This window comes from Triturus cristatus, chromosome 6 (genome assembly GCF_964204655.1).
Source record: "Triturus cristatus chromosome 6, aTriCri1.1, whole genome shotgun sequence".
Classification (NCBI taxonomy): domain Eukaryota; kingdom Metazoa; phylum Chordata; class Amphibia; order Caudata; family Salamandridae; genus Triturus; species Triturus cristatus.
In genome coordinates, this window is record NC_140589.1 from 1,858,447,152 (window position 1) to 1,858,473,499 (window position 26,348).

General features: G+C 49.0%; 1 protein-coding gene across 21 annotated transcripts in view; it reads right to left on the reverse strand.

The window, feature by feature from the left end:
• The window catches only part of LOC146822208 (uncharacterized), a 260,616-nt gene extending 234,521 nt beyond the window's left edge, over nt 1-26,095 (reverse strand). For all 21 annotated transcript variants that reach the window (XM_085613358.1, XM_085613354.1, XM_085613342.1 and 18 more), the window contains exon 1: nt 25,976-26,095. In XM_085613358.1, the coding sequence (XP_085469484.1) occupies nt 25,976-26,066 (91 nt within the window). In that variant the 5' untranslated portion in view covers nt 26,067-26,095. The remainder of the gene's footprint in view (nt 1-25,975) is intronic.
• Nucleotides 26,096-26,348: the final 253 nt, after the last annotated feature.

Consider the following 26,348-nt stretch of genomic DNA (forward strand, 5'->3'; position numbering starts at 1 on the left):
CTACAGCCAGAAACATCTGGTATTAGCAAGGAATTTAATACATCATTAAAAAAATCCCTCTGGGTCTTAATGTCCTGTGGCAGTGGAAATCCTTCAGTCAGGGAACATACATTGTTGGCAAACTATTTAAAGCCATGGTGTATAAGTAACCCTCAGAGCCTCATCAGAATGTAAGCGAGAAGTAGCACAATCAAGACATATACACAGTTGGAAAAAGAGATCTTAAACATCAAGACCACACCACAATGCCGCATAAATTCAACTAAATTCATGCTAACTGCCAGTGATACGGCATCAAAGTTTATGAAAGGTTGAGAAAAAAGAAAGAGAAGAAAAGATGAACATCCTAGTGTGATTCTATATACGGCATCTAGTACTTAATGACGACCAGGGTTCTCTGGCTCTATAGCAGCTCTGCTGACCTGGTTCTCTGGCTCTACAGCAGCTCTGCTAACCTGGTTCTCTGGCTCTACAGCAGCTCAGCTGACCTGGTTCTCTGGTTCTACAGCAGCTCAGCTGACCTGATTCTCTGGCTCTAAAGCAGCTCTGCTAACCTGGTTCTCTGGCTCTACAAAGGCTCTGCTGACCTGGTTCTCTGGCTCTGCAATGGCTCTACTGACCTGGTTCTCAGGCTCTAGAGCAGCTCTGCTGACCTGGTTCTCTGGCTCTAAAGCAGCTCTGCTGACCTGTTTCTCTGGCTCTAAAGCAGCTTTGCTGACCTGGTTCTCTGGCTCTACAATGGCTCTGCTGAACTTGTTCTCTGGCTCCAAAGCAGCTCTGCGCACCTGGTTCTCTGGCTCTACAGCGGCTCTGCTGACCTGGTTCTCTGGCTGTACAGCAGCTCTGCTGACCTGGTTCTCTGGCTCTAGACCAGTTTTACTGACCTTGTTCTCAGGCTGTACAACGGCTCTGCTGACCTGGTTCTTTGGCTGTAGAGCAGTTATGCTGACCTGGTTCTCTGGCTGTACAGCAGCTCTGCTGACCTGGTTCTCTGGCACTATAGTGGCTCTGCTGACCTGGTTCTCTGGCTCTACAAAGGCTCTGCTGACCTGCTTCTCAGGCTCTAGAGCAGCTCTGCTGACATGGTTCTCTGGCTCTAAAGCAGCTCTGCTGACCTGGTTCTCTGGGTCTAGAGTGGCTCTGCTGACCTGGTTCTATGGCTCTACAGCAGCTCTGCTGACCTGGTTCTCTGTCTCTAGAACGGCTCTGCTGACCTGGTTCTCTGGCTCTACAGTGTGAGAAGTTGGCCTGGTATATGCTGTCCGGAAGATGAGAGGTGTCCGAAAAGATCCAAGCCTGGATCAAAGATGAGAAGAACCTGAAAGCAGAGGGGACAGAGTCTGGGTCACTAGCCAGTGACCAGCAAGGCGATAGGCAGATGCCCACCGATGTTGGGTGATTTCAGGTGAAGAAGGTGAAGCTTGACTCTTCAGTCACGAGGGCCAGGGATGTGGACTTGATTTGTGTTAGAAATTCACCAACAAGCTTATGATTGTGAAGTTTATGATGTTGACATACTAAGGTATGTTTTACCTATAGCTACAGTGCGCAGAGGTTGGGTCTTATTGACCCTATATATTGAGGTGGTTACACCTCCCTGTGACAGGAAACCTATTGCCCAGGCCTCCCTTGCCGGAGTTTCGGTCAGCAGCAGGAGGCCAGCCTTTTGTCTGTAGCTGCAGCATCAATTTTGTGATGCCAGGGCTCTATTAGATTTCTACCGGGTATACCAGTACTGCCATGTCTCTCCCTCTAGAAGGGTGGGATCATATCCTCACATCAAGAACTGTTGTGGGGGTATGATTCCAAGGTGTTTGACACCAAACATGACATGTTTCTGTGCAGCCAGTCCAAAGTTAGCATTAGCCGTTTAAGATATAATGCACTTAAGAGTATATGGTCAGGCTGCACCACTGACAATCCCCGGAGAACAGATTCCGAAGGCTGCAGAGGGGCTCAGCTCATGCATGGGCAACCTCTCACATATAACCAAGCACTCTGCCTTCAGGATTGTTAAGGCCTGCCAAAGGAGTGACTGATGGGTTTGTATGTGCAGTGATAAAATAGGTGAGGTATAGTGAACCTATACCTCAGTAAGGGGTGCATGCACCACCTTACCCAGGCTGCAGTAGCAGACCTGTGGTGTCATTTTGGGTGGCTTTCCAGTGGTGGTATAGTACATGTTTCAGCCCCTGGTAGGCCTCTGGGGTACCTATTCCCTGGGTACATAGTATACCATATGCTAAGGACTAACAAGGGTACCTCAGGATCCAATCTGTGGTGTACCTAAAGTACATGCAATCAATTTAGAGAGGAAGCAGCTAGGCTGGGGCCCTGATAGCAGGGTCCCAGCCAGACTAAAGTCGAACAACAGCGAAACACCAGCAAAAAGTGGGGGTAAACATGTGAAGCAGATCCTATTCTCCTACATACAGCAGCTCTGTTGACCTAGTTCTCGGGCTCTAGAGCAGCTCTGCTTACCTGGTTCTCTGTCTCTACAATGGCTCTGCTGACCTGGTTGTCTTGCTCTAGAGAAGCTCTGGTGACCTGGTTCTCTGGCTCTCAAGCTGCTCTGCTGACCTGGTTCTCTAGCTCTAGAGCAGCTTTGCTGACCTGGTTCTCAGGCTGTACAACGGCTCTGCTGACCTGGTTCTCTGGCTCTACAGTGGCTCTGCTGACCTGGTTCTCTGGCTCTACAGCAGCCCTGCTGACCTGGTACTGTGGCTCTACAGCAGCTCTGCTGACCTGCTTCTGTGGCTCTACAGCAGATCTGCTGATCTGGTTCTCTGGCTGTACAGCAGCTCTGCTGACCTGGTTCTCTGGCTGTACAGAAGCTCCGCAGACCTGGTTCTCTGGCTGTACAGCAGCTCAGCTGACCTGGTTCTCTGGCTCTACAACGGCACTGCTGACCTAGCTCTCTGGCTCCAAAGCAGCTCTGCTGATGTGGTTCTCTGGCTCTACAACGGCTCTGTTGACCTGGCTGTCTAGCTCTAAAGCAGCTCCGCGGATCTGGTTCTCTGGCTCTACAGCAGCTCTGCTGACCTTGTTCTGTGGCTCTAGAGCAGCTCTGCTGACCTGGTTCTCTGGCTCTAAAGCAGCTCTGCTGACCTGGTTCTCTGGCGCTAGAGCAGCTTTGCTGACCTGGTTGTCAGGCTGTACAACGGCTCTGCTGACATTTTTTTCTGGCTGTACAGCAGCTCTGCTGACCTGGTTCTCTGGCTCTATAGCGGCTCTGCTGACCTGGTTCTCTGGCTCTACAGCGGCTCTGCTGACCTGGTTCTCTGGCTCTACAGCAGCTCTGCTGACCTGGTTCTCTGGCTCTACAGCAGCTCTGCTGACCTGGTTCTGTGGCTGTACAGCAGCTCTGCTGATCTGGTTCTCTGGCTCTACAGCAGCTCTGCTGACCTGATTCTCTGGCTGTACAGCAGCTCTGCTATCCTGGTTCTCTGGCTCTACAACGGGTCTGCTGACCAGGTTCTCTGGCTCTAAAGCAACTCTGCTGACCTGGTTCTCTGGCTCTACAGCTGCTCTGCTGACCTGGTTCCCTGGCTCTAAAGCAGCTCTGCTGACCTGGTTCTCCGGCTCTAGAGTGGCTCTGCTGACCTGTTTCTTTGGCTCTAGAGCAGCTTTGCTGACCTGGTTCTCTGGCTCTACAGCAGCTCTGCTGACCTGGTACTCGGGCTCTACAATGGCTCTGCTGACCTGTTTCTCTGGCTCTAAAGCAGCTTCGCTGACCTGGTTCTCTGGCTCTACAACGGCTCTGCTGACCTGGTTCTCTGGCTCTACAATGGCTCTGCTGACCTGGTTCTCTGGCTCTACAGCAGCTCTGCTGACCTGGTTCTCTGGCTCTACAGCAGCTCTGCTGACCTGGTTCTGTGGCTCTACAGCAGCTCTGCTGATCTGGTTCTCTGGCTGTACAGCAGCTCTGCTGACCTGGTTCCCTGGATGTACAGCAGCTCTGCTGACCTGGTTCTCTGGCTCTACAACGGCTCTGCTGTCCTGGTTCTCTGGCTCGCCAACGGGTCTGCTGACCTGGTTCTCTGGCTCTAAACCAACTCTGCTGACCTGGTTCTCTGGCTCTACAGTGGCTCTGCTGACCTGGTTCCCTGGCTCTAAATCAGCTCTTCTGACCTGGTTCTCCGGCTCTAGAGTGGCTCTGCTGACCTAGTTCTTTGGCTCTAGAGCAGCTCTGCTGACCTGGTTCTCTGGCTCTACAACAGCTTTGCTGACCTGGTTCTCTGGCTCTACAGCAGCTCTGCTAACCTGGTTCTCTGGCTCTACAATGGCTCTGCTGACCTGTTTCTCTGGCTCTAAAGCAGCTTTGCTGACCTGGTTCTCTGGCTCTACAACGGCTCTGCTGACCTGGTTCTCTGGCTCTAAAGCAACTCTGCTGACCTGGTTCTCTGGCTCTACAGCGGCTCTTTTGACCTGGTTCTCTGGCTCTAAAGCAGCTCTGCTGACCTGGTGCTGTGGCTCTAGAGCGGCTCTGCTGACTTGGTTCTCTGGCTCTACAGCAGCTCTGCTGACCTTGTTCTCTGGCTCTAGAGCAGCTCTGCTGACCTGGTTCTCTGGCTCTACAACGGCTCTGCTGACCTGGTTCTCTGGCTCTACAGCAGCTCTACTGACCTTGTTCTATGGCTCTAAAGCAGCTCTGCTGACCTGGTTCTGTGGCTCTAGAGCGGCTCTGCTGACCTGGTTCTCTGGCTCTCCAACGGCTTTGCTGACCTGGTTCTCTTGCTCTACAGCAGCTCTGCTGACCTGGTTCTCTGGCTGTACAGCAGCTCTGCTGACCTGGTTCTCTGGCTCTACAACGGCTCTGCTGTCCTGGTTCTCTGGCTCGCCAACAGGTCTGCTGACCTGGTTCTCTGGCTCTAAAGCAACTCTGCTGACCTGGTTCTCTGGCTCTAGAGCGGCTCTGCTGACCTGTTTCCTTGGCTCTAAAGCAGATCTGCTGACCTGGTTCTCTGGCGCTAGAGCAGCTTTGCTGACCTGGTTGTCAGGCTGTACAACGGCTCTGCTGACCTGGTTCTCTGGCTCTATAGCGGCTCTGCTGATCTGGTTCTCTGGCTCTACAGCGGCTCTGCTGACCTGGTTCTCTGGCTCTACAGCAGTTCTGCTGACCTGGTTCTGTGGCTGTACAGCAGCTCTGCTGATCTGGTTCTCTGGCTCTACAGCAGCTCTGCTGACCTGATTCTCTGGCTGCGCAGCAGCTCTGCTGACCTGGTTCTCTGGCTCTACAACGGCTCTGCTATCCTGGTTCTCTAGCTCTACAACGGGTCTGCTGTAAGCCTGGGCAAAGCACTACGCTACGCTCGCGTAGTTTGCGAAGTTCGCGCTACTTCGCACTATGCGAATTGCATGTAGCACAGTGCGAACACGCGTAGCGTAGTGTTGCGTAGTGCTGCGGTCATTTTTTGCTTGCTCGCGGTCCTCAACGTCAAGTTGGCGACCGCGAGCAAGCAAAATGACATCCCGGCGAGACTTTTTCCTTGTTCGCGATCAGCAACATCAAGTTGGCGATCGCGAGCATGGAATATAAACCTCCCGGCGAGATTCCCAATGCGAGGAGGTCAGGTTTCTCATTGCGAGTGGTCGCGTATGCTCGTGACCGCTCGTGATGAGAAACTACCAGTTCGCATTGAGAAAGCTGCCACTCGAGTAAAAATCTACTCGAGCAGCAGAAAACTACAGCTCGCACTGTGCAAGATGCCATTTTCAATGATTGCACAGTGCCGGTTGCTTGTCCGCACTGTGCAATCATTGAAAACGACATCTGGCACAGTGCGAACAAGGTACTACGCAGTTCGCGAAGTGCTACGCGTAGCTCGCGTAGTGCGAACTGCACTTTATGTAGCTTCGCGAAGTGCTACTTCGCGAACTACGCCCAGGGTTAGTCAGCTGACCAGGTTCTCTGGCTCTAAAGCAACTCTGCTGACCTGGTTCTCTGGCTCTATGGCTGCTCTGCTGACCTGGTTCCCTGGCTCTAAAGCAGCTCTACTGACCTGGTTCTCCGGCTCTAGAGTGGCTCAGCTGACCTGTTTCTTTGGCTCTAGAGCAGCTCTGCTGACCTAGTTCTTTGGCTCTAGAGCAGATTTGCTGACCTGGTTCTCTGGCTCTACAGCAGCTCTGCTGACCTGGTTCTCTGGCTCTACAATGGCTCTTCTGAACTGTTTCTCTGGCTCTAAAGCAGCTATTCTGACCTGGTTCTCTGGCTCTACAACGGCTCTGCTGACCTGGTTCTCTGGCTCTAAAGCAGCTCTGCTGACCTGGTTCTCTGGCTCTACAGCAGCTCTGCTGACCTGGTTCTCTGGCTCTACAACGGCTCTGCTGTCCTGGTTCTCTGGCTCGCCAACAGGTCTGCTGACCTGGTTCTCTGGCTCTAAAGCAACTCTGCTGACCTGGTTCTCTGGCTCTAGAGCGGCTCTGCTGACCTGGTTCCCTGGCTCTAAAGCAGCTCTGCTGACCTGGTTCTCCGGCTCTAGAGTGGCTCTGCTGACCTAGTTCTTTGGCTCCAGAGCAGCTCTGCTGACCTGGTTCTCTGGCTCTACAACAGCTTTGCTGACCTGGTTCTCTGGCTCTACAGCAGCTCTGCTGACCTGGTTCTCTGGCTCTACAATGGCTCTGCTGACCTAGTTCTCTGGCTCTAGAGTAGCTCTGCTGACCTGGTGCTGTGGCTCTAGAGCGGCTCTGCTGACCTGGTTCTCTGGCTCTACAGCAGCTCTGCTGACCTTGTTCTCTGGCTCTAGAGTAGCTCTGCTGACCTGGTTCTCTGGCTCTACAACGGCTCTGCTGACCTGGTTCTCTGGCTCTACAGCAGCTCTGCTGACCTTGTTCTATGGCTCTAAAGCAGCTCTGCTGACCTGGTTCTGTGGCTCTAGAGTGGCTCTGCTGACCTGGTTCTCTGGCTCTCCAACGGCTTTGCTGACTTGGTTCTCTTGCTCTACAGCAGCTCTGCTGACCTTGTTCTCTGGCTCTAGAGCAGCTCTGCTGGCCTGATTCTGTGGCTCTACAACGGCTCTGCTGACCTTGTTCTTTGGCTCTAAAGCAGCTCCGCTGACCTGGTTCGCTGGCTCTAGAGCAGCTCTGCTGACCTGGTTCTTTGGCTCTAAAGCAGCTCTGCTGACCTGGTTCTCTGGCTCTAAAGTAGCTCTGCTGACCTGGTTCTCTCCCTCTAAAGCAGCTCTGCTTACCTGGTTTCTCTGGCTCTAGAGCAGCTCTGCTGACCTGGCTCTCTAGCTCTAGAGCAGCTCTGCTGACCTGGTTCTCTGGCTCTGGAGCAGCTCTGCTGACCTGGTTCTCTGGCTCTACAATGGCTCTGCTGAACTGGTTGCGACAGATATAGGGTCGATTCTGAATAAAAGTCACCCAGGAGTAAATTTCTGACATTTTGGAACTGGCAGAGAATTGTCGGAGTACTGCCGGGAAACCATGGTGACAATCACAGTTTCATGAGGCCAGTTGTGGAATTCTTTGTAAATCTCAACTTTCTCACGTGCGTATATGGGTATTTTTGGAAACAAATACAGGTAACCTACATTTACGCATGCGCAAATCCCTCTCAATTACAGAAACCCATTTCCCTGCATCGCAAACAATATTGGGTGAGTCTGTTCTCTGTTGCCACCCTCCTTAAAGGCATACTCCTGCCCGGACAATATTACATTTTGGACCGTATCACAGGAGGGAATGGATTGCGATATCACCCACAAACACGCAAGTTTGGCGGGGAGAAACTTCCAGTCCCAGAGCAATCCCACTACATAACGTCCACGTCCCGTCCCTTGGTCGCACAATACATGGAAGTAAATGTCTTTACTAGTGTTGTAAATCTACACTCCGATTCCTAAACCTGGATTAATCTCTGACGGCCGTGCGCGTGCACATCTCCTGTCCGCGCTGGCAGAGCTAGCAGGAGCAGGGCCGGCCTGGCCGTAGCGGGCACCGGGCAATCCCCCGGTGCGCCGCACAGGTGGGGGCCGGTTTTGGGCCCCTGGGGGCCGTTTTTGTTACAGGGCCGTTTATGCAGCAAAATCGGCCCTGTAACAAAATCGACCGAAAACCGGCCCTGGCAAAGAGCTCGGTGGCACCCCCAAGCCCAGGGGGGCCGGCCGAACACTTTGCCAGGGCCGGTTTTGGTTCGCAGTCCGGCCCTGAGCAGGAGACAGGGAGGGTTGACGATGTGCACGCGTTCACATCTCCTGTCCATATGTGTGCACATCTCCTGTCCATATGCGTGCACATCTCCTGTCCATATGCGTGCACATCTCCTGTCCATATGCGTGCACATCTCCTGTCCATATGCGTGCACATCTCCTGTCCATATGCGTGCACATCTCCTGTCCATATGCGTGCACATCTCCTGTCCATATGCGTGCACATCTCCTGTCCCCCTTCGGCCAAGAAACTGACATCAATAGATCTCACCAAGGCTCGCTAGACAAGACCTAAAACCAAATGACTGCTAAAAAAGGACATGGAGTAAATGTAACTTGCGGGCGAGGCCAACTTCTCCTTCCCGGGTTCATTTCCAGGACTTTCTCATGCACCTAAGACACACTTACATGCACGAAAATGTACATTTGCATTAATGCATTCAAACTGCACCTGCGTCTCCGAATGCGATGTTAGAGGGACCACTAACAAGAAGAGGATGAAGTGTAAAAGGACTCGAGCATCACTAGTGGCAAATAACTGAACGTCATCCCTTCTTCCTTCGACAGGAATTATGCGGCAACAGAGAACCAAATTATGAAGCAGCACTGATTAAATTCTAAGGCATGAAAAGACAAATTCAGTGGCATAATGTGTGAAGTTCTTCTGTGGCAGTGTTGTTCCACTGTTTTGCGTCTTTAAAAGTTTCATTTAATTGCTCTCAGTTTACCGCCTTAGTACAGCATACGAGGCGCTTTTGTTACTAAGTTTTCATCATTTTGAGCTAGAAATATTTTCTCTTCAAATCTACAAATTAAGCAGCCGATTTTGGATTGTATGGCAAGTGTATTGAACCCATAGTTATGCAGAAAACTTCCTCCCAGCCGCCGAATCCCATATATCCATTGTCCTGTGCAGCCAGGCCTACAGCGCCTGATGACGAAACTGTTGGAATACAGGGAGGAGCTTTTACTATCTCTAAATTACAACAAAACAAAGTTCATCTGTTTCTCTGCAAACACCGGGCCCCACAGCAAAAAAGGTGGTATGCAGCAGGGAACAGCAAAGAGCAGAGTGTTTCTCACAAATATTTAGGAGTGGTGGTAGACTCCAGATTTACACTTACAGAGCATCTAATTAACCCCTTGCATGCCCGCCCCTTTCCCCGCCCAGTGCCGCGCTTTGCATTAGCGGGCGGAGTTCATGACGAGCTGGACTCGTCATGGGCACAGCGCCACCACAGCCCATGACGAGTCCAGCTCGTCATGGGCACTGAAGGGGTTAAGAGACGAGCACAGGCGAACAAATTAAGATTTGCACTAAACACTCTAAAACTGGAATTAACGTGGCCATCCAACTCCCATCTTCTAAAAGTAATTGCCGCCAAGTTTCTTCCAACCCTTACTTATGGCTCCGAATTATTAAAGGGCCAAGATGCAAATTTTTGGAATCTCCAACAATGCATCCTCTTCAAACATATTATGCGAATTCTGCAATTTACATCCCAGGCACAAGTTCACTTGGAATTTGGGCTACTTAAGCAATTCCCAGAAAGGCAAGCAGCAGGCCTTTGCTGGACGGACCGGAAGAACCAGCCAAAAGGAAAGGATGACTGGCCAACTGCACTGTTACTCACTCTCAATTTACACGAAGCATGGGGCACAAACTTTAGCTTCCCAGCATTCAAAAAAATAGCAAACAATGCTGCAAAACAAAAAGCCTGGCTATTGGACAAAGCAGCCCTTGCAAAGAAAAAACATAGATGGATGGTTTTATCTTCGTATGGGGTCCGGTCACCGCAGCCATATTTGGTTCAACACATAACTCCAACCATGCAGCATTTTCTACTCTTGATTAGACTGGAGACTTTTTGCTTAAAAGATCAGCTTCCTACATGGTAACGAACATGGCCGACCAGTCAGTGCCGACTGCGATCAGGCGGAAGAGTCCAGGCCAGCACTCTCCCCAGCAGCACTGCATGAAAATCGCCGCATCCTGAGCCCTCCTTCTGCCCCAGGGTTCGCGCCAGCAGCCCCTGCTCTTGCTGCTCTAGTATGTCTCTTGTTGCGCCCACGTGACCTCCTCACCGATTCCGAGACTCATTAATTACTGTTTTCAGCTTTTAAATTCCTGTGTTGTGTTTTATTGTTTTCTTTTTACATTAGCATTTTGTTTCTGCCTTTGTTTCCTGCCGCTGCTGCGCGGCACCTCCCACCATCACAGCCCCCGCCTCCCTACCTACAGTTGCGCCACTGCCCCTACTTAATGGCGGCGCTGCGCGGTCGCACCGCTGGCGTGCCGAAGGCACGCCTAAGGCAAGCCGGTCTGCGCCTGTCCTTGACCCGACCGCGACCAACACCAGGAACCCTGGCTCTCACAGGCCCCTCCACTACGACTCTACCACCCTCCATGCACTCAATACCGGAAGACACACCGACTGCATAAGATCCTCAACGTACACCACCCATGGACAGTTCTTGTGCAGACCCTGCCGCAGATCCTTCACCACCTACAATACGTTCACAATTCTCCCCGACGCACGCATGCAGCACCAACACCCTGACATGCATCCTCCTCAACGTGCGCTCCCTGCACCGACAGGCCGTAGAGATCTGGGACCTGATCGACACCCTCTCGCCCGACATTGCCTTCTTCACGGAAACCTGGACAAACGCAACCTCCGGCCTGACATTGCCAACCTGTCCCCAACGGCTACAAAATCCAGAGAAAGGACCGCCCCCACCGCCCAGGACGAGGACTCGCCATCGCACACAAGACCCCCCTCCGACTCTCCAAATCCAGCACGAGCGACACCCACTCCAACACAAAACACCTCAATTTCCAGCCCAGCCCAAGAACCATGTTATGCGGCACCCTCATCTACAGATCGCCGGGAACTCGCACCCAGTCCGCAACCACCATCGCTGAGCTCGCCGCCCCCCACGCAATCACCTCCACAGACTACTTTCTACTCGGGGACCTGAACTTCCACCTCAACAACCGAAACAACCCCGACTCCATCACTCTCCTCAACAACCTCGCCAACCTCGGACTGAAGCAGCTGGTCAACACGCCCACTCACAAAGCTGGACACATCCTCGACCCAATCTTCGCAGGAGGAACTAACATCCGGTTCAGCCACACCACCCATCCCATCTGGATGGCCTACCACTGTGTCCACTTCACCTGCAACACCACCACCGCACCCAAGCCCGCCCCGCAACCACCACGAACGAACTGGACCAAGGTCACAGAGAAACTCCTCATCACCACCCTCCTCCAAGACCCCCCCAGGGTCACGACCAAAACCATCTCCGAAGCCACAGAACTTCACCGTTCGATCTCCAGCTGCACCAACAAACTCGCACCCCTCCGCCACCCCGCCAAACAACGCACTCTGAAGGCCGCCTGGTTCACCACAAAACTACATGAAGCCAAATGCTCTTGCAGATGCCTAGAGAAAACCTGGCAAAACCAGAAAACCACAGAAGTACGGAACAACCACAGGAGCGCCCTGAAGGAATACCACCAGCACATAAGAGACACCAAACAGACCTCCATAAGAGAGAAAGTCCAGACCAAAGCAACCAACGCCAAGGAATTGTTTAACATGATACAGCAGTTCACTTAACTCCCAGCAAAGCCACGGACGGCACTCCTTCCCAGGAACTCTGCGATAAGCTCAGCTCATACTTCCATCAGAAGATCAAGGCCCTCTATGACAACTTCAGCAAATGGACGCCGGTCACCAGCTCCCCCCCCCCCCCCCCCAACGCCACTGATAAGCCAACCATCATGACCTGGAATCCCGCTACCATTGAAACACATCATAGCCACCATGAAGAAAACCCACTCAGGAGCCCCAACAGACCCCTGCCCACCACACATATTCCACAGGGCCACCGCCGCCATCGCACCCAAACTTGAACACCTCCTTTATGTCCGGCATCTTTCCAGATGACTGGAAATGGGCGGAGGTTAAACCCCTCCTCAAGAAACCCATGGCCAACCCAACGGATCTGAAAAACTACCGTCCCATCTCTCTCCTCCCTTTCGCGGCCAAAGTCACTGAGTGACTCATGAACGACCAACTGACCACCTTCATCAGAGAGAACTCCATCCTAGACACCTCCCAGTTGGGATTCTGCAGGAACCACAGCACAGAGACCGCCCTCCTCGCTTCCACAGACGACATCCGCCTGCTACTCGACCAGGGTCACACCACGTCCCTCATCCTTCTAGACCTCTCTGCAGCCTTCAACACCATTTCTCACCGCACTCTCGCAGCCAGACTTCGCAAAGTGGTGATACAAGGAGCCGCCCTCGACTGGATCCGATCCTTCCTCTCTGTCAGAACCCAGAGGATCACACTCCCTCCGTTCCTCTCCAAACCCACCGATATCAACTGCGGAGTACCCCAAGGATCATCACTCAGCCCCACGCTCTTCAACATCTACATGGCACCCTTGCCAACATAGTAAGACAGCATGGGCTCAGCATTGTTTCCTACGCCGATGACACCCAGCTCATCCTCTCACTCATGAAGAATCCCGAAGACACCAGACTCTGCTTCCAGGAAGGAATGAAGAATGTGGCAGCCTGGATGAAAGACAGCTGTTTGAAGCTCTACTCAGAGAAGACCGAAGTCCTCATCCTCGTACCCTGCACCTCCGCCTGGGACAACACCTGGTGGCACTCCGCCCTCGGGAATCCACCCACTCCTACAGACCATGCACGAAACCTTGGCATCATCCTCGACTCCTACCTCACCATGAACCGCCAGATCAATGCTGTTGCTTCCACCAGCTTCAACTGCCTCCGCATCCTCCACAAGAGCTTCAAATGGATCCCCCCCAACAGCAGAAAGACCGTCACCCACGTGCTCAAAACCAGCAGACTGGACTACGGCAACGCCCTATATGCCAAAATCAACAGAGCTCTACTACACAGACTCCAGACTGTCCAGAACGCCGCCTCCAGACTCGTCCTCGGGACTCCGTGTAACGAACACATTACCCAACACCTGCGAGATCTCCACTGGCTCCCAGTCGAGAAAAGGGTCACCTTCAAACTCCTCACCCATGCCTACAAATCCCTCAACGACATCGGACCCAAATACCTCAACGAGAGAGTATCCTTCCACGTACCCAAGAGGAACCTCTGCTCCGCCGACCTCACCCTGGCAGAGGTCCCCTGCATGCGCAGAAACAGAACAGGTGGGAGAGCCTTCTCCTACATCGCAGCCAAGAACTGGAACGAGCTCCCCGTGAACATCAGACGCTCCCGAACCCTGCACACTTTCAGGAGCGATCTCAAGACCTGGCTGTTCGACTGATCCGGAGCTTGCCCCCCCCCCCCCCCCCCCCCCCCCAGCGCCTTGAGACCCTCACTGGTGAGTAGTGCGCTTTATAAACACTTAATTGATTCATTGAGTCACCTTTACACTTCCTGTGCATCTGTCCAACTGTGAATAACTGGAGAATGTTCTACTTCCAGCCGGATTCGATCATGCAGACTTGTCGTAATGGCATTACTAAACAGCTAGCCGTTACAGATTTCATGTAGAGCAGCCAAGTTCTTGCAACGAGTCAGCAGATTGTTACAAATATTAAAGAATAGTTCAACAAGGTGCTATTTATTACACGTTTGCTACATCGATTTGCATTTTTGCACACAAACTCCAATTATGTGGCAGCTACAAAGGGCAAAGTGCAGAAGATCATACAATCGTAATACAGGACAACTGTCATTTGGTATCAACTTGTACAGAGCACATTTTTCTCCTGTTTGAGATGCTCCCCATGCTCAGCTGTTTAAGATTGCGCCATTTACGAAATGCTCGTTACACTGATTCGCATACTCGCACTCTCGCTCACGAACCCCACCTACGTGGCAGCTAAAAAGGGTACTGGGACGAGGCGCATAACATCGTAATGGAGGACGACTGCTATCTGGTATTAACTAGCACATAGCTCACTTTGTGTCTTCCGGTTTTAGATGTATATCGCCAACTTTTATAGACTGGTGCCAAGAATTGAAATGAGTTATTAGTAGGGACCTACAGCCTCCTTACAGTTACTGTGGAGCTGTCAGCGGACACTTCTACATTCTGGACCTAAACGTGCTGACTTGGTATTAGACACACCACGTTCAATGTTTCATTTTAAGAAGATCGAACAATCTTTTGAACTCTGAACTTTTCAAAATGTAAATAGGAACGTTGTCACACTTGAGGATTTTGTGCTAAAATTGTAACGGTTTTAACTAACTACACAATAAATTCTTCATTTATTTTATCATTCACTCCAGTATTGTGACCTTGATGCCAGCAACATTCAGGACGTATCTTCCAGGGGTGAAGCAGGTGCAGTGGCACCGTGGCACCGGGACCCTAGGGGCTCACTGAAACCAGGCTATTGCTGTATGCCACAGTCCAAGCAACGGCCAGGCGGGGCATTTCCGTCTTGGCACTAGGGCCCATGATACACTTCCTACACCACAGGCCCCCTTCCACAGGTGAAAGGACCCTTTGCCCCTGAACCCCTACTGCAACATACACGAACCCCAAAAACCTGCTCGCATTTTCAGACTTTCGGAGACAAGGGTTTTTGGGAGTTATTTGAAATATCTTCTTCATTCCGATTTCACCCGCTGTGTTTGCTAATCTTTTACCCTCCATGTCTGCCAAGCACCTTGAAGCCTCTTCAGTGCGCTGCACCTTAAAAAAAATAAACACATCAGACCATGATAGACGTGAACGACCTTCCGAGAACATATTTGGTTAACTTTCCAGCCGTGCAGAGGTCGCGTAGGAGTGTAACCACTGCTGTCTTTTTACACCTTTTTACAACCACACGAAACCAGACATCCGTCAGAGACGGGTATGCCCCCCCCCGGAGGGCCGGACTCCCAGAGCTTCTTTCCCTCTGTAGCTGTTGTTCACTCCTGTCACCGGCATGGTCATCGCAGGGTGGGGCAGAGGGCATGACGCCCCAGGCCCTTTCCAGAGGCGTCATGCCCTCTGCCCCACCCTCCTTTGACAACATTAACTTCTTTATAGATGTTTAACACATTTTAAGTAATCTTGCCTCTTCAGTAATAATGATGCAGTTTAAATGCCGAAACCACTAGATGGCGCCAGACGCGGTGTGTTCTCCTCTCCCCGAGTTCATTATATTTTAATGCTTAGAAACTGGTGTTTATGGACCTGACAGAGAGTGACGACACACCCCGAGGGCCTCACGTTAAGTTTTCACCCCAGGCCTGGCAAAAACATCTCAGAAGACTGATCATGTGTGTGAATTATACTCATTCCATGGCCTGATTAACTAACATTTTGTGTATTATCCCAGTCCTAGAATTGACTCACTTGTGTATTTCAAGGAGTCAGGTAGGTTTACTCTAAGAAACATTGTGTGAGACACAAACCTCGCGAATAAGCGAGAGAGAGGCAGAGATACTCAGTGACTGACAGTTACCTGGGGGTGTTCACATGGCCCGAGCACAGCTTCCAGTGTCCAGTGTCACCTATAAGACAGAGTTGCAGTCGAGGCCCCGGAAGAGCAGCACTACCGGCACAGTGGATTCCGGTATAAGAACAAGCCCCTTTCGCCACCGAAACAGAACTTAATGCTGCCCTCGTACATACGGCCCCCTTTCACACTATGCTTAGCGTGAAAGGGGAGGGCAGTGAGTGTTGTGGTGGAATGCTCACCACAGCACCCATTGATTTTGACGCTGCCCCCTATTTACAAGGGCAGCGTAAATAGGAGGCAGCACCAAAATTAAGACCAGGGAAAACCTGGTCTTAACTTGGCAAAACAAGGAGAAATGCTTTATTTCTCCTCATTTTTGCTTTTTCCATGTGTGCTGCCCTGTGCGGCAAACATGGAAAAACCTAATGCCTTGGATTGTTTATGTGTAGGGCGGCGACCCTTCCTGCACATAAACAATCCCTAAAACAAAAGACATTTTGTAACTTCCATGCGTGCTGCATTAAGCAGCTCACATAGAAGTGACAAAATGGCATTTAAGGAGTGTTTAGGAAGGGACACCTTGCTGCACTTAAACAATCTTCCCCTGCATGCGGATACCCTTGCAGTATGGTTCAAGGGGGCCTGCATTGGCGCTACACTGCTAAGTGAAGCGCAAGCACAGTGGGAAACGCAGGGCTGCACCATATCCTTGTAAATATGGTGCCGCCCTGCATTTCGGATGTGGTGGAGTGAGGCGTTGAGCCAGGAGGGCTGACACCTCACTCCAGCGCTTCCTTGTACATGTGCCACTGAGAGCCTTAATAATAATATTGTAATATTAATAGAACTCTACGACTACTGTGACTACTAACACTACTACTGGTAAGGGGATACTGAAGAGCAACAGTCACAATATCTCATACACCGTAGTTTACTCATCTCTTACCCCACTGGCCTGCCTTCCGGGGTCCCACTCGACTCATTTGTTGCATAACAAGTCATTTAGGGATTTAATAATAAGAATAAGGGAAGACCTAAAATAAATAAGGTCCTTTTGTCTTTGGAGCAGCTCCCCATTCCCCATGCCCCCCCCCCAGCACCTTGAGACCCTCACGGGTAAGTAGCTGCGCTTTACAAACCCCTGATTGATTGATTGATTGATTGATTGATTGATTGCTAGGGAGGCCCAACTGCAGTGCCTTTGCTAACACCTAAACAGTGCGCCTGTCATAGTTAAGGTCCTCGGTTGCTCTGTTATGTTATGTTGCGTAAATTTGTAGACTGCGCTGTGGACCACGAGTGTAACATGGCACTAGCGGGGGAGAGGTGGCCAGCCTTGGGCTTATTTGTAATACTTGAACAACACGGTCTTCAGCTTTTTGGAATTCAAGAAGGGAGTGCGAGACTCAGATGTCTAGCAGCAGCTCGTTCCATGCATTAGGAAAAAGATGGACCACCGGCTCTAGTAGGAGTTGGGCTGAGTGGAGGGGTCTGGAAGGTTTTTGAAAGTGGATGCATTTGTTGAGGTAGGTAAGGCCTGACTTGTGTAGTACCTTAAAGTTGTGGGCCAGGAGGTTAAAGTGAGCTCGCTTGTGTATTGGTACTCAGTCCAGCACCCGGAGGTGAGGTGAGATGTGTGTGTGTGTCACGGTAGGTTGAGAGAAATTGTTTCTGGGTTCTGGATAGTTTTACTGTGTCAAAAGCAGTGGAGAGGTCAAGGAGGATGAGGGCCGCCATCTCTCGTCTGTCTAAAATCATTTGACTTGACTGTGGTGATAAGTGTGTTCTTGGTGCTGTGTTAAGGCCTGAATTATGACTGAATAGTGTGTAGGAATTGGTGATTGTTGAGATATTTGGTAAGGTGTTTGTTCATGATTTTCACAAGTACCGTGACTGGGTAAGGAAGCAGAGAGATTGGTCTGTAGTTGAGGAGCATTGAGAGGTCCACCAAGATTTCTTTAGCAAGTGGAGGACTGTAGCATGCTTCTAGTCATCTGGAAAGTTGCTGATGAAATGGAGTTGTTTAGGATGGGTGTAAGCATGACACTGAGGGCCTGGGTCCGATTGGGCCCTTGAGTGGGTGGACTTCATGGTGATGGCCCTTTCATCCAAGGTGGGGATGGACAATGAGGTTAGCACAGGGCTTCTGGCTGAGGTCAGGAGTTAAATAATAATGCCTGTTGAGTCAAGGTGCGGCTTGGAGTTGCTCTATATGGTGGTGAATTTATTGTTGATGAATAAGGAGAGGTAATTGCAGCGGTCCTCTGAGGGCGTGGCAGTCTTCGCTTCTGTTGGTACTGGTGTTGATCCGGTCTGCCAGAGCGCTGCACTTCGGGGTCCTAATTTTGATAGTAAAGACTCAGGGCAGATTTGAAAGTACTTCTATCCTTGTTGCTTTTGCTCCCTCTCCATCTGCACTCAAGTTGTTTTTAGTGTTGATTCGTCATCCTGAGTTACTCCCTGTACCATTGGCTTGAGAGTGAAATAGGCATAAGACCAGGGAGCAAAGAGTGCAGCGATGGAAGAGCAGTGAGAATGTAAGTGCTGACAGGCTCCAGGAAAATGGATGGAGAGTGGAGAGTTTGTGTAGGAAATCTGCATTTATTAAGTGGCCACCCTGGATTTTTCATTTTTTTCTGGAGCCTATTTTTGCATTTATTGGAAGTCTATGTATTATTACACTTCTATTCAGTGCTGAAGTGTATGAGCGCTGTGCTACTTAAACAGTATTGGTAAAATGTTTTCACTTATTAAGCTTTTTCAACTTTCATTTAAGACCAGACAGATAAAGCAGAACATGTGCAGTAGCATGTAAGGTAAACGTCATATATGAGCTGCGGTGTCTATCACAACACACACAAATATGACAAAACAATATGAGTGCCAGGAGCCCCACTGTGGTCTGACTGGACTGAAGTTTAAATGCACTGCAGTGATATATGGACAGGAAAACACCCTTGTCATTTACAACACCTATTTAAATATATTAATATATTACCCCTAAAGCATGCCTTGTAACACCCGCAGGAGCAGATAATTAATATATTAACAAGTGTCACCCTACATACAGATAATACTATGCCATTACAGTGAATAAAAAAAACAAAAGCTATTCACTGTGTAGAGTAAAGTAAGTTTTCCATTAACAGACCTTCATGAAAATTAATTATTTATTAAATATCTTCACCTGGGAAAATACTTGAAAAATGATTTTAAATTATTTACTACTTTGTTTAAAAAATGTAGTTAAAAAATGAAAGTAGTGTTTTGATCATTTTAGTGGAAAGAAAGTCTTCAATCGTTGCACAGGATAAGACTGACACCTCACTACCACCTCCTACGAACATTCCTGGACCTTGGAAGAAGGAAGGCACCTCTGCAAGAAAAGTACTCAAGGATACCTGGCTCCTGCTGGCACCAAAGGAATAGAGTTGTTCTTCAAAGGCCAAGTTATTGAACACCTGTTTGGCTGCTCCAGAGACACAAAAAGCAATAGGACATCTGACTCCAATAGAGCCAATGGTGACCACAGAGGACTGAACTCTGCAAGAGACTTGGCTGAAGAGAGCCCTGGTGCCTAGATGCCTGCCCTAATACCTGGGGTAGCATGGGTGACCAGAAAAACCTTTTTCCAACAGTCAGCGATAAGTGGGACTTAGTCATTTTTGATCCTCCAGAGGATGGGGACAAGGTGCCGAAGCTTATTCACGGAAGGCGCACCGCGGTGGGAATGAAAAGAAGTTTGTGCCACTCTATGCTTGTCACTGCACTGAAAACGGGTTGAGTGGGGCCATGCAGTGAAGGTGTGCGGCCTTGGGAAGTCCACCCAGGTACAGATTCCAGCCTTGACCCGCTGAAGGATTTTGAGAACGAAAAACAGTGAACTCTGAAGGTAAAATCGTGGATCAGGGTGAGGCAGTTAATCTATTCCAGCGACGAAGCAAACTCAACGGCTACATAATACAGATTAATCCTGCCTAGACTTTTTGGTGTCAAAACCCATGGATTCAGCAAGGGCTCGATGACAATGTTTTGAACTTTGAGGGACTCTTACTGGCTTTAGCCTTGGACTATTCCCCGCTGGAAGATTTTGAGCTTCAAAAAAGTGACTAAGTTGCATGGTAAAAACTTTGACCAGGATGATCTGCTGTACCAACCTCCGCTTCATTGCACACACCTTAAAATTACACCTAGGTCTTGGTCAGGAGCAAACTGATATTACTCAATAGCTCTTTACTTTTTCCAGGTCTTTTGTAATTTGATTTTAAAACTCATATCCTTGGTGATTCTTATCCATTTAATCATTAAGTTTGTCTCTTTTTTCTAAATTGGTTTGAAGATGTTATTGTGTTGTGTCCTTCCTTTTAAAATTGTTAACACTTCTTGACCCTAACACATATTTCTCTGAAGAATTACCTGCTGCTTGTACCACAGCTACCAGGGGTTGAATGGAGTTTCATTGAGACTTGTGTTCAGTCCTAACTATGGTAAGTACCCCCTTTTAAATTAACAATGAACTTTCTGACAGTAGGGCACTACACATAGTGCACAACAGAGAGTAGAGTGGGGCCTTGAGAGAAGGGTGAGCTGGGTAACGCTGGCAGGATTGTAAAAAGTGGGACAATGGGGAATGGTGCAGATGAGAGTAAGGAAACAGACATTTGACGGCTGTATATGTCTGAGCCAACACTTCTTAGCCACTCCCAGTTTTTCAGAATAGCATTTAATTCCATCATTTTTAAGTTATGTGAGCCAGCAGCACCACCAATGTGTTGCTAGCATAAACTATGCTTAGATTTTTTTTTAAGTGTTTGAAACACCCGATATTTACAAAAATACAAATAATCCTGTGTCTCTGCTGTTAGTTCATTGTCCACTGGGATCATTGCTAATGGAGGGTCAGCCTGCAGTGGGGTGAAGGCTGCATATCTGAAGAAAGACAGGACGACTTAGACACAAGAGCACCACCAGATCTTCCTTCTTAATTCTCTCATGTCCTACTTTACCATAAAGCTTGACGGACACCCAGGAGACCCTAAATGGCCCTGAAGTTGAGCAGAATCAGTTTCAGAAAAGCACCCAGGCTTTGCCTTCTCTCATCAAACCAGCCGCAACCACTGGGCAAGGCACATCTCCCAAGCGGGTGCGCTAGAATGACTTCAGCAAAACGCATAGGGCATTTTCAGCCCCTCTACCCCAGGCTGGTGCTTCTGATGGAGCAGGTAGAGCAACATTTTGTATACCTCCTCTATTTGCATGTAAAGATTAACTATATAACCTACTGATTATAAATTTACTAACGGTTTGCTGTGTGAAAATAACTCAACCCTTGCATACACAAATTACATGTGGGAACTTGCTATTTGCATGGCAAAATAACTCAAATAATTAAAATACGTACGTATATTAATAGTAGTATATGTGGTAATTAGATATCGCATGATATATGTTGCTTTTGTGACGTTTGCATTTTCGTGGAGGACCGTAAAGGTAAATATATTGCTTTAAATGGCGCTATATGCTAGGAAAACACTAATACATAAAGGCATTAGTGAGGGGTTAACATTAGAATCTTCATTTCTTTCTATTAATTATTCTCTTGTGTTTGTTTCGCTTAAGTTAGCATTTGGGCCTACCTAGAAAATGGCGCCCGACATGGAGTTCAGAAGTGGCCACCGTCTCGTGAGCGCGAAGTCTACTGCGCAGACTCGGACGGCTTCGTGAACTTCCTAACAACCTTTGCACACCATGTCCTCGGTCAAGGATAGGATCTTGGTGAACTGCCAAGACCCTGGACAGTAGAAACTGGTTTAAATGAACAATAGAATCATACAAGTAAAAGCCAAAACTTTGCGACTCAAGGACTATGTCATCTCCGGAAGTGAGTTGTTCAACAAAGAGAAGGAGAGTAAGTGGTGGGCTATTTTTATTGAGGTCCTACACACAAGCCCTAAGTAGCAATATCAACAAGAGGTGTGTAGTTCCTACAAAGTGAAAAGTCGAAGGGAAAGAAGTTTTCCGATAGCAGAATTTCACCTAGTGAATGTAAGTGCACAAGGGAAGGGGATCCCTTAAGGGTGGAACTAAAACCCTCACACACCCAGCAAGCTAGGTGTCATGCTTCATCATCTGGGTTTTGCTCCTCGTCGGGTCGGCGGTGCAATACCCGACGGGCACCCATACAGGGGCTCTTTATCGGAGATCTTTTGTTCCCTGGTCTGACCAGAAGAGTAGAGCGTAGCTAGCCACTCCTCCTTTTGTGAGCAAATATAGCTTTAACGCCACTCACCCTTTTTAACAAGGTGGTTGACTGAGCCAATAAAGTTACATTTCAGATTAACCAACCTTTTTTATCCATATACATCTACACTCCCGGGCCCTCACACGCATGCACCATACGGCAGGGAACAAAAGATCTCCGATAAAGAGCCCCTGTATGGGTGCCCGTCGGGTATTGCACCGCCGACCCGACGAGGAGCAAAACCCAGATGATGAAGCATGACACCTAGCTTGCTGGGTGTGTGAGGGTTTTAGTTCCACCCTTAAGGGATCCCCTTCCCTTGTGCACTTACATTCACTAGGTGAAAGTCTGCTATCGGAAAACTTCTTTCCCTTCGACTTTTCACTTTGTAGGAACTACACACCTCTTGTTGATATTGTTATCTCCGGAAGTGAATCGGCAAAATCCATGCGAAACCTGACAGACAAAAATCGGATGTTTTGATTAGCCAATCACAGACTTTCTCTGCATAAAAATGTTTCATGTTATCCCAAAATTTATTATAAAAGAGTAGCAGAATAGGGAGGGGTCTCAATGCATTTGGCGGTTACTATGACTGCACACCCTCTTTGACCCCACAGGCGATGACGAATGCTGGCACGACTTCTGGTCCTTTGGCGATCTTTGGGACTGTACCGTGCCGAGCAAAGGACTTTCGGACTTTGAGCTTTGGCCTGCTTTATTTGGACAATTCAACAGCTAATTCGATTATGCAGAGCCAAAAGAAATAGAGAAAATCCAGATAGCCAGAATAGGTAAATATAATGACCTGCGATTTGAAATTAATTGATCTAAAAATTCTAAACGTTTGATGAAACAAATGCTAATATTAAATTGCAACAAAATCTTGATTAACAAATATTGATTAACAGAAATTATGAGTCTGAGGTTTTTAGTTAAAGAGAATAATAGATTCTGAGTCTTAAATGTGTTTTAGCTGGTTCTAAATCACCATCAACCAATCCAACTAATTGGTCCGTCGACCAAGTGGGTGGAGTGCCTTGATGTTTGGGATTAGGAATCTATAGGTGACGAATGTTAATGTATATTCTGTAAAATAACTTTTCTTCCCTTTAGGTTATAAGGTATTCCCCCACATGTCCAGCACTTGAATCATCCATTCCTCCTGTGTGCAGACCTGTGAGAGAAACGTGCGAGTGTTGGTGTTATGGGCCCCACCAATGAATGCGTGTGTAAATGAGTTAGTGTGATGACGGGTCTGTGAATTGGAAGGATTTGTAAGTTTCGGCCCCCTTGGTTTTGCGCTGGATCACTTCCAGAAGGCGCTGTAACCTATATAAATGTAGGACCAGGTTACGGCAAAAGTTCCCAAACGTGGACTACTGCAGTATCCGGGGAGTGCTGGTATGTTGCCTGGTGCTCTATACATCATCTCAGTATCCTGCCTCTCAAAGTACAAGTGTCAACAAACCGAAGCAGATTACACCTATCACACTGCGAACCTCTGAGTCAATATGTCTAGATTCAGAGATACAAATGTTTTAATACTATATTTTATGAACCTGTTTCTGAGCAATTCTCCCAGTTTCCCACAGTAAATAATAAAACAAGAGAAAATACACCACCAGGCAAAGTATGAGTTTTGTTACCTGATCTGTCACTTGTGTGCTCCTGAACTTGTGGCATCTTGAATGTGGTGTGGGTGTAATGCTGAGGGTAGAATACATGAGAGGTCTTCCATCAGCTGTCAGTGGGCTTGGAGCTTCAGAGCACCATGAGATGAGCTGAAGGCAGACCTACTCCTGGTGGGTCCAAGGGTGCGACTGAGAATCTCACTCCTTATACCCAAGAAGATGCAACTTCAACCTAATGATCAGTGATAAATCCTGCCTCCTTGATCCTCCAGCATCCAGTCATTCATTCATTACCGAGCTTCCGTGTCTAACCATCAGCTTCAGAACCTTCATCCGATGCCACAATCTATCCTCAAAACAAATATATCATGATCATCTGCACCCAGTGCCTGCGGCACAATCTGTCTTCACTCAAACTACATTCAAGACATTCTGTCACACGAGGAGCAACCACAAACGCGCATGTCCACTGTTGGTTTTTAGCAGAATACTGTAGCCACAATATTATCTCACAGAACTATTAAGTCCTAACTGTTGTTTACAAAAGTATCACCCCATTGGAGTTAACACTTTACACCAAATAGGCCAATCTGTTTGTAAAGGACTCCCTCTATTGCCCAACAGAGTCCAGCACTCTGTATGCAGCACATGTATCTCCGGCACAGGAAGACATACTGGGTGTCAGACCCCGTTCGAGAGCCACAGGGCAGACATGGTCTACAAGGCCCCAACCATGTGCCACTGGGGCCAGTCCTACTGGGCAAGTACAAGCCTTTCCACACCTGACTCGCACTGTAGTGAGGGTGAGCAGTCACAGGCGTCTCAGGGAGGTGGTGAGGAGGGCACGTACTCAGAACTCAACAATCAACCAACAGACACAAAGATTCAGTGGCCAGTCTAGTGCTTGTCCTTCTGGAGCAAAGAAAGTACTTGTGATCACACATAAGCTCTAAATTGTACACAGTCTGATTTAAGAGTGTTGGGTAATACCTCGGATCATGATTTCAGGTGCTACACCCACTCCCAACATTCCTACAAGTAGCAGACATAATCTCAGAAAAAGGCACTGGTTGGGTCTCACCACTGTTGAGACCCTAGTCTCACCCTCAAATACAGAAGGAGCTGCAGAACTTCCTGCTATGCTTGAATTAATGAAGATGCTTTGTGACACTAAACCATAAAAGGGTGCCACGCGGCAACCATCACCCCACACCCATCCAACGCTGGATCCCGGAGGTAGTGCCAGGCTTGACGTCCAACAGCTGGGACATTTGCTTCCCTTGGGTCCAACCTCAGTGCCTCCTGACTGTGGACTTACACGGCCCAGCCTAGAGGACTTCCAGAGGTTTTATTGACACTGGATTATCAGCCTACAATAGGACCTGGGGTTCCCACAGTCCAGGGGCAGATCTCGCAAACTTTGCACTGGTGCAAAAAGGCAGACAATGTTCTTTAGCGCCACTTCAGGAGGAACAGAGATTGGGCAAACACCAGGGTGCTTCATTTGAAGCAGCAGTTGCACTCTACATGTGTCCTGTCATTCATTCATTCATTCATTCGAACAAGGTTTGGTTCAGTCCATGGTAAAAGGCTTGGCTCACCACCTGACCAAGCATAGCGTGCATTTATTAAGCGGATGTCCACCCCCCGGTGCTGAAATAAGAGATGCTTTTTTGTTACCCAACTCGATGCGACTCATTTGATCGGCCTCAGTAAGATGAAAGAGTAAGTGGCCCTGCCAGGATTCAAACCTGTCACACTGGCTCACACACAGGTCCCTGGAGTGGGTGCATCAGTGCACTGAGCCACAAGACACGGGCAGCCTGACACTCCAGACACAACTCACCATACACAATGTCCACCAACCTCTCCGACCCTGGTCACCGAGCACCTCACACCTGGACGGGGCCCCCAGATTACGGAAGCGCAGTCAGAGCCCATACACCACAATCAACAGTATATAAATGAACTTCACAATAAAAAAACCACAACATTTTGCAACTGTGTAATATCCCATCAAAAAATTGTAAAAACAAATGTTAGCTTCTAGATCATTTTGTGTCGGTATAATTATTTATTTAACGCACAAAACACTTTATCCGTTAAGACCTTTGCTAATAAAAAAAATACAAAAACACAAGTTTACTCCCTTTGTACTGAGAAGGAATGCAAAACTGATCTTACTTATTTAGTTCAAGCTAAATTTTATCTATCACATTTTAAATATGTCTAAATGTACATTTATTCCGGACCTTTCTATGCAACACAGCAAAAACAGTAAGTTTTCATTCACCGAATAGGGGCGAAATAGATTTGCGCCGCATGCTTGTCAGAAATGCGAATAAAACTTGTTTTCCCTCAAAATACTGCAAGCTATATCTCTCTCCCCCCCCTCTGTCTCTCCCCCCCCTCTGTCTCTCTCCCCCTCTGTCTCTCTCTCTCCCTCCCACCCACTCGCCCTGCCTCTCACCCACCTCCTGGGAGGTCATCTCCCGGCACAAGGGCCCCCACCGTGCACAGGATGAGAAGGGCCAGGGGGGCCACGCAGCCAGGTGAGGCCTTCATGCTGCAGTCAGACGGGCTCTGGGTCCACGTCCCTGGGCGGCCTCACACTTATAGAGCAGCTCAGGTGGAGGGGCGGAGCCTTGGACTGACAGTGATTGACAGGCAAGTCCTGAACCCTCGCCAGGCCTCTTTCACAATCCCAAACTTTCAGACCTGGGGACCCTCAGGCGCTGTGGAGCAATGTCCTGGGAACACCCTTCGTGCAAAGTAGTGAATCATTCAATCTCTCGATTACTTCTCAGGGTTTTTGGTCTCTGTCTGTCTCTCTGTAGCCATCAGTTC